The sequence below is a fragment of the Triticum dicoccoides genome, chromosome 2B, assembly GCF_002162155.2.
Source record: "Triticum dicoccoides isolate Atlit2015 ecotype Zavitan chromosome 2B, WEW_v2.0, whole genome shotgun sequence".
Taxonomy (NCBI): Eukaryota; Viridiplantae; Streptophyta; class Magnoliopsida; order Poales; family Poaceae; genus Triticum; species Triticum dicoccoides.
This window is the reverse complement of record NC_041383.1, coordinates 392,727,027-392,735,973: the sequence shown is the minus strand read 5'-3', so window position 1 is coordinate 392,735,973 and position 8,947 is coordinate 392,727,027. Positions and strand designations below refer to the sequence as shown.

Here is an 8,947-nt window from a genome sequence, read left to right as displayed (position 1 = left end):
GTCTCTTCTAGACTTTATCCAACCACGACGCTTCATCTTTGCGTTTGGCCGCTGCCCATGGAAAAAATGCTACTAGCGCTCGAATAGCCAACGCAATATGCTTCGGTCGGGTCCAGAGAGGATCCAGATCGGTCCCGTGCCCATGCACGCAGCCTCACGCCAACGACGCCACACCACCAAGCGTATCACTGCGTCACCACTCCCAGGCACCGCCGACCCGAGGCAGCCACCACGACGCCATGGATGAATCCGCCGCAGCCATATCGTCGCACCGGATATGTGCCTCGTGCCTCCCAGGAAGATGCCCTGCCGCCACCCCCTGGAGTCTGCTCGGTTTTCGCCAATAGGCTGGGGGTGGCGCTGCCGATGGGGTTGCCTCCCGTGTCGCCAGGAAGAGGCGACGCGGGGTTGGGGGTGAGGGTGTATGTCGTCCGCGGGGCATGTATGCATACTTGTAGCGGACGATATGGTGGAGATTGAGTCGAGGTAGGAGCAATGAAAGAAATACTCCCTTCGTTTCAAAATAAATGACCCAACTTTATATTAAAATTAATATAAAGTTTGGTCATCTATTTTGGAACGAAGGAAGTAACATGCTACGACAAAATATCGTGGCTTAATATATGCTATTAGCGTGTTATTTAGCGAGGCATCGCTCAACTCGCCATAGGGGGCTATTGACGGTATAACGCGGAACCCCGATTCGCATCGAACCTAACTGTAGAGTGGAGATCGAATTACATAATACTCCCTCCATTTCAAAATATAGTGTGCCTGCGTTTTTTGAGGTCCAATTTTGATCATAAATTTAACCAACGAGACCGATTGCGGCAGGAGAAAAAAATTATATCTCGTCGGTTAAATTTATGATCAAAATTGAAACACGAGAATAGAGGAAGGCCTGCATTTTGGAACGAGTGAGTACGTTTTCTGTTTCTGCTAGTCGTACACGTAAATAATGGAACACGTAATACAAGTACGAAGGCAGCAGATCTTTGCCAGTCCATCTGAGAGTCAAGAAAAGCTTCGTGTCGGTTTCAGAGTTACTGGTAGAGTTTACAGATCATCATTTTTTCCTGGCATCGTTCGTTCGATCCTCTTCCACCCCCCTGATCCATCCATTCCGGCCATGGACTCCAACGCCAACGGCGGGCGCAGCACGGTGAGTTCTTCATCGTCCCGGGATTGCATCGATTTGGATCGAGCTCGACGAGATTTCTCGCGTCTCGACTCCATCTCCTCACACCGCAAGGAATCTCACTCAAGCTGCCTGGGATTTTGCCCTTGTGATGATGGGTACAGATGGTAGGGGAGATGGAGAGCAGCTTGGAGCGGGTCAGGCGGCAGCTCTCCTCCAGCTCCACCCGCCATATCCTCCAGGGCCCTCTCTTAAAGCGATCCGATACAGTAATCTCTATCCCCCCTTTCATTTCACACTTTCTTAATTGGATGGTTCTGGTTCTGGTCTACTAAATCCATACCTCACAAGTCCAGCCATTCAAACTTTCAAATCGATCAACATGATGATGCCGTGTGGTGTTGAGTGTTGATGACAAGCTGCCAAGGGTGTTTGTTCTACTTTGTGTGCTTGTAGTTCGTCGATATTATGCTGTGAACTACTCCCTCCGTTCCTAAATATCTGTCTTTTTAGAGATTTCAAATGGACTACATGTATAAGACATATTTTAGATTGTAGATTTACTCATGCTCCGTATGTAGTCACTTGTTGAAATCTCTAGAAAGACAAATATTTAGAAACAGAGGGAGTAGAAAATTTCGTCTCTCAAGCATGAAAGCAGCCTTCTTATAGCTGTAGTAAGGGCATCTCCAACGTGGACCTTCAAAGCGCCTGCATCCGCCTGGACCAGGCGGTCCGGACGTGTTTTGCTATCCAACGCGGTACCCCATCCACGCAGCAGTCCGGACATCCTTTTTCCCGCCGGCATTGAAGCGACGCGCCGGCCGCTGCACGTGCCTTCTCTCCGCATTTAAACGACATACGTCTGTCCGTTTCCCTCCATTAAACCAGTGTGTTTGTCGAGGAACCTACTCCGGCGCCTACATGCGAGTGTCACATGTCCGTCTGCCTACTGGCTGGCATTAAACACCCCGCCTCTTGGCGCGTGGCATCCCCCGCTATTTAAACGTGGCCAGGTGCCCGGCAACAACCGCATCACACCTGTCCTCTCCTGATCTCCTCCTTCTTGCACCACACCCGCCATGGCCTTGAGCTCCAAAGCCCTGTGGGACAGCCTCTCCGGTGAACAAAAGAAGGAACTCTCTGGTATTGCGGCCGGCTGGCAGGCCCGCCAAGCCAGCCGGATACAGGCTGGCTTGCTGGCGAGCTCCCCGGAAGGCAGCGACGTGGACGAGCCAATGGACGACTAGCCCGCGCCACCGCCCTCGGCGGTTCAGGCGGGCATCACCATGGGCGAGGCGCGTGCGCACTTCACTGACACGGTAATGGAAGAGCGGGAGGAGGCGTTCTGGTAGGCGCAGGCCGACTAGAGGTACAACCTCCGTCTCCTCATGAGCACCGACTCGCGAAGGAGCAAATCGCCGGAACGGGCATCGTGGCGGACGTGGACGAGCAGAAGGCGCTGCTCCCGTCCTAACGCGCCGCCCGCGACATCCGCCACGAGCGATGGCGGCTCCGTGTCTTGCGAGCGGAGAAAGAAGCTATGTTTGTGGAGATTGACGCGGCGGCGGAGGAATTTGATGACGACACCGAGGACAAGGCCGACACGTCCACGGCCGCCACCAATAGTGAGGAAGAGTAGAACATGGGAGGCCGCCGGCGGTTGGGTCCCAGGAAGGCCACCACCATCTTCTTGCCGGGCCACACAGCCGGTGAGCTTGCCCACTTTGTGGAGGAGGAGGAGGCCACTATTCTTCCCCTCGCTGAAGCTAAAACTAAACTTGGTGGGCTCATTACCGGCTGGTGAGCTTGCCCGCTTCGCGGAGGCTATTCTTCCCTTCCCGTTGAAGCTTCATTTCCCGGGGCTCACGACCGTCCGGTGAGCTTGTTGCCGGGCATGGGGAAGGCATGTTGTGGGAAATGGGCGTCGGTGATCTTTTAGACTAGGTTAGAATAGGGTTTAGTTGAAATATGTCGAAAATGTAATGTATGTGCTCCAGCTTAGAAGAAAATCATCCGGCTTTATCTGAAAATTATTTAAGTTTGAATGAAAGTTGTCCAGTTTGTCTAAATTTGCATCAAATGTGACCGGACGTTTGCGGCTTTCTTTGGATGGTTGGCTCCCGTATCAGTGTCCGGACCCATGTCCCGACCGGTCCATGGACGGATGCGGTGTACGTTTTAGGGGTCCGCGTTGGAGATGCCCTAAGTAGCAACAGGTGAACTTGTGCAAATTCTCATTCAAGGGAAGCAGCATACACACACTTCTGGTATTTAATTCAGGTACCGCTAAGTTGCACATCTGGATGTAGGGCTGTCTACTGTGCAACCCTGCTGGTTGATGCAAAGTTAATGTTCGTTCCCTTTATGGTTTATTAGCACAGTTTCTTGAATTTAAGACTTTGAGTTACTTAGTTGTCTCCATATTGTATTCTGCTTTTGCAGTTATAGTAACAATAATGATACACAACAAATTGCTATTATATTCCAGCACATCCATTTTATTTGTTTGTGATAAATTTTACTTCAATTGACAGCTCAGGAAATGGAATGAGCGGTGGGTTATACTTGATCCAGCTACTGGAAAGATGGAATACAAGTATGGACTGGAAGTTACACACTCCTTTTCTTTTGAAAACAGATGGAGATTTGAAAAAGAGAATGCTAGATCTCATAATTTAACTAATGCTTTAGGGTTCGTAGAAGTGATACAACTGTGAGGGGAATAATTGTGTTCGATTCAACAAGCACCGTCACTTTGTCACCTACCAACTTTCAGTATGATCTCTGCTTCATTGCTATTTCATTATTATTTTCAGACTTGTGGTAGTAAAAGCACTGAATGGCCTCATGTTTTACTTGATGCAGTGGACTGCCAAAATATGAAGGATGTTGTGTATGTATCCTTATGGAGTAGCTCTAGGTTATTTTGTTTGCTTTATTATCATATATGGGCTCGATCAATTGTTTTGTTAATTGACTAGTGTTATAGATATTGGGACTCCACAAAAAAAGGAGTACTTTCTTTGTGCAGAAACTCCCAGCGCTGCAAGAGCATGGGTATCTACTTTACAGTAAGCTTGTGTTCTGTGGCCTGTCATTGCACTTGATTCGACCGCTATAATGGATGTTGGAAGTACCATCATATTCTTTTTTATGATCTATTTCAAAACTAAGTGACGATTAATATGTTCTTGTAGTTAACATCGTTGAGAGAACCCATGCTCCCTTTCTACATAAACCCATATTAGTAAACACCTTTGCTTCTGTGGTTTACTGCATTTAATTTATCACTGACATAACACCTTCCCAGTCTAGAATATGCGGTTGTAACTCTAGAAGAACCCTAAAATGTATATTGGCATTTATACATGGGCCATGTGGCTCCATGCACTATCATCACCATCAACACAACCCTCTCATTTTCTTACTCTTAGAATTTCTCTACAAATTTCGAGCCACTTGGAGTGTGAAGAATTTAAGATATATTGCATGACATGTACCCTTATTTACATATTGTTCTGTATAAATTTGGTCTTCTCCTGAAACATCTCATGTTTGCATTAGTTCTGTTTGTTATTTGCTTACTAATGTGTAGAAATTGTGCTTAAGGAAAGCACCAATATGTAGTTGTTTCATCAAATGGTTGGGCGATTTGCTTTTGCCTTGTTGGGAGGCACCCTCTTTAAATTCTTTGACCCTTTGCTCCCGAAGAACTGAGATGTACCCTTTGTTTCAAAACAATAATTGCTAGTGGCAATATGTGCCCACTTGTCCAACGTTATGAACAAACTCGTGAAATATCAACTGCATAATTATGTAAATATGCTAACTCGTGAAATATCTGCTGCATAGCTATGTAAGTAAGCTAACAGGCTATAATCTGGCTAAAGGCTTGCATTTGACGCTTTCTGCTATTCTTTTTCCCTTTTGTTTATTTGAGTTATTTTATTCGCTGTCCGTGGGGCTTTAGTACGACCCTTGAAACCTGATAAAAGTTCTTATCTACCTACAGTGCAACTCAGTTGGTCCTACAGGCTCATAAACAGGCGGTGGATTCATTGGGTGGAAATGGTTCTGCAAAATTGGGAACAGTTGCTACTGTTGTGGCTGTGGCCAATGCAACTGCGATTGAAGCATCCAAAGAGGTAGAAGCAGCGATGAAGATCTCCCTGCGGGCAGCTTTAGGCTCAACTACAAATAAACTTAGTAAAGGTCAATTAGATGATCTCACAATCATGATGGTATGCTGTTCTTCAAACTATCAATGAAGGATTACCTAAATTAAAGTTTTGTCATTTTTGTTGCATAAGAAACTTATTGATGAATACACGACCTCTTTTGTAGACAATTGATCTGACACCCAGTTGTCTCCTTTAAACAAAATACGAAAATATTCCTGATGTAGTCAGTTGATCTGCTATTCACTTATTAGACTGTGCTTCCTCCTAAAACAAGTGACTGATTAATTCCATAATTTATCAGACCAGTTGACTACTATGAGGCCGAGTTTCTGATAACAAACCAAATTTCTGATAAATTGAATCTTCACTTTGAAGCTTGAAAGCCATTGATAGTGTTGGTAAGACAGGTGAACATGCTTCAGCGTGTTTCACTGAACAACTATTGAGATGTAACTAGCAATCATGTGATCCGGAAGTTGGCAATATACCTGGAAGGCCATGCCAGAGCATTTGCTTCTCATACGATGGATGAAATTTAGTACTTTTTGTGCTGTCTTGTATGGTACTAGTTCTTGATCGTCTAAAATGTATATTTTTCTTTTGGATACTAAAGTTTTTTCCTTTCCTTATTTGGGATGTGCTACACATTGCTACGACAGGAGACCCTTCGAGTTAAAGATGATGAACTGCACCAGCTATTGCAGGATATCCGTGCACGAGATTCCACCATCAGGGAGATTACAGATAAATTACAGGAGACTGCTGAGGCAGCTGAAACTGCTGCTTCTGCTGCTCATGCAATTGATGAAGCAAGAAGATTTTTATCTTCAGAACTTGAACGCCTGAAACAAGATCAGGAAAATCAAGTTGAATTGTCCTTGCTTAGGGTAACAACCACTTCGTGGATCTCTATACATTATATTCATCTTATAGTACATATTTGTTTCATACTTTTTGCCCCCTATAGACCAAATTTTGTTTCTATGATTTACGTTTTATGCACCTGATGAGCACAGTTCATGTTAAGTATATGAACTGACACATTTTTATTTTTAGTTTGAACTGGCTTTTATGTTAACAGCTAAGGGAATCAGAAGAAAAGTCAAAGCTTCTTGCTGAAGAAAGAGAGCATTTACTCAAGGAAAGAGATTCTGCTCTTCAAGAAGCTCAGATGTGGCGCTCTGAGCTTGGAAAAGCTAGAGGAAATGCTGTCATTTTAGAAGCAGCTGTTGTGAGAGCTGAAGAGAAAGCTAGGGTTTCAGCAGCCGATGCTGACATGCGAATAAAGGAAGCTGTGAGTAAGCTCGAGTCTGCTGCGAAAGAAAAGGAAGAACTCTTAGCTCTCGTGGATGCTCTAAAATCACAAATACAAAGGTTCCGAGTACATCATATGCTATTTAATCTCTCTTGCTTCCGTGTAAAATGAGATTCTTCTAAAAGAAATTTGATGGATAATTTGGATATCTGTTGTTTGCAGGCAAGAGACTAGCACAAAACAAATCTGTGAGGAAAGGTCAGAGCTGTGCTCTACTTCAAAGCATATGGACATGGACGACGATAACGTGGATAAGGCTTGTTTAAGCGATACAGACCTGATACCCATTGCGGAGAACATAGTCGAGTTGGATGACGAGGGAGTCGATATACGTACGATCGGGGACACAGAGTGGGAAAATCCTCATTCCTCTGAAGTATCTGATGTAAGGGAGGTGACCACAGAAGCTGAAGAAAACAGCTTGGATATTCCTGTTGATAGCCAGCCAGTTGCTGACGATACTTTCCAAGGCTAGACTGGACTTTTGCCATTCTTGTACACCATGACTTTTTGTACTAAAGTTTTTCATCTCGGTTCACAGCGAACATTCTTATAATCTTATTCAGTTTTTGCATTGACCCAGAGTTCCGTCACAGCTTTTGTTGCTCATCTGTAAACCTGAGTGAAACAAAAAGAAGAATTGGATCATCAAGTGTACCATTGGCGATCATGTTGAACAGTTTACACCTACTGTTGTAAGGTTAGTTTTATTTTTTTTGAAGCTCTGCTCTCCGGAATTTATTCAATCAGCGTAGCCTATCTGAGTGTAGAAGACCACTCAGAAAGCCAGGGATTACAAAAGAGTATGTTACAACATCTTCTATGCCTAGAGCTTCTTTAGCGCACCCATGTGCTACATTATTTGCATTCCGGCTAACATACCGAAGCTCAAATCCCTGAAAACCAGGTAGTTCAGTTTGCATCTCCTGTAGAATATGAAAACCTATGGACGTCCTTCCAACCTTGCCTCCCACATGCCCTTTGCATTGAGACAATCTGTCTCAATGATAACTGAATTGTATCCCTTTTCTATTGCTAGTAACATACCATCACGACAGGCCAGAATTCCCAAGCTCAGCGGATCAGTAATACCATCGTACTTCACACACCTTGCTGAAAGAAAGAGACCCGCATGGTCTCGAGCCACCTACACCCGTACATTGCTCCGTCGACATTGATCTTGATCCACCCTGGCATCGGGGCTGCCCATCTAACTGTAGGCTGCATCCTCTCCCGAACAGTCTCCGGGATCTCTAAAGCTCGAACAATTTCAGCAATGAGGATCTCATCGATTGCCTGGGTTGAAACTTGTTCTCACCATGAGTGTATTTATTCCTGCTATGCCAAATTGCCCACATTACAGTAACCAGAATTGCTGCTGTATCCCGAAGGAGCGGAGGAAGAGGTTTGATTCGCTTGCCCTCCTCATCGTCTAGATGCTATGAAGGGAGCGTAATAGTCGTGTCTTCGAGCGGTCAGCGGTCGTTGCTAGAGAGCTTTATCGTCGCATCAGTGATGAGGTTGAGCTATGGAAACTTTCTGGTGCGAGGGGGTTGTCGGACTTCTGGAGGTAGGACCTTCTAGCATGTAGGGCGTTGTTGGGTGCCCCATGGTGTTAATGGCTGCCCACCATATGCTACCGTGGGGATGATTGTAACCACGGCAAGCCGCCGGACTCTCTGTACTTCTATTTCTCTTCTTCTAATACATTGACGCGCAAAGCTTTTGCGTGTTCGCAAAAAAAAAGAAAAGAATTGCTGCTGTATCCTTCATGACTATTCTCACATCTAGCATGTCTTTGGTCCACGTTCCTGGGTGAAGCTTAGGAAGTTTAACACCAAAAAATCCCTCTGCTTCCTCCCAGAACAGTCGCGCATGATCACATGTATTCAAACAGTGATATAATGTTTCCTCTCCATGTCCACACAGGGGGCATATAGACATCACCTTGATATGTCCCCGTTTCAGCTCGTCGTAGCACGGCAACATGTCCTTCACCACTCGCCACCAGAAAACACGTATCTTTGGTAGAACATTCAATTTCCAAAGTGCCTTCCAGGTCTGCTCTGTACCTGTGGGCACATAGGGGGTGTTTGGTTGCCGTCCTGAGTCAAAACTGCCCGGCCTGTGGTGTGCCTGGAAGCTGCCTGTAGCCTGTTTGGTTCATGGCCTGAGGAGTCCGCTGGTAGCCTGGCCTGGAACACATACGGAGATGATTAGTCTGGTTAGCTGTCCTGGCATATGGTTAGCCTGATCCAGGCCACCCAGATCGGACGCCTGAAGACGCAAATCCACTTGCCTGGCATCGAA

General features: G+C 45.7%; 1 protein-coding gene across 1 annotated transcript; it reads left to right on the top strand.

Moving 5' to 3' along the window:
• The first annotated feature begins 998 nt into the window (after positions 1-998).
• On the top strand, positions 999-7,321 carry LOC119363838 (differentially expressed in FDCP 6 homolog). The gene is made up of 10 exons (XM_037629202.1): positions 999-1,162; positions 1,303-1,407; positions 3,676-3,737; positions 3,833-3,916; positions 4,007-4,038; positions 4,131-4,212; positions 5,154-5,382; positions 5,982-6,209; positions 6,404-6,696; positions 6,800-7,321. Exons 1-10 carry the CDS (start codon positions 1,130-1,132, stop codon positions 7,110-7,112), a joined length of 1,461 nt encoding a protein of 486 aa, XP_037485099.1. The 5' UTR covers positions 999-1,129; the 3' UTR covers positions 7,113-7,321.
• Positions 7,322-8,947: the final 1,626 nt, after the last annotated feature.

Bases quoted from the DNA above. Each gene is read 5' to 3' on its own strand.
- LOC119363838 (XM_037629202.1), top strand. From the start codon at position 1,130: ATGGACTCCAACGCCAACGGCGGGCGCAGCACG. The intron at 4,213-5,153 runs GTAAGCTTGTGT...ATCTACCTACAG, and splicing joins GCATGGGTATCTACTTTACA to TGCAACTCAGTTGGTCCTAC. The intron at 5,383-5,981 runs GTATGCTGTTCT...TTGCTACGACAG, and splicing joins ATGATCTCACAATCATGATG to GAGACCCTTCGAGTTAAAGA.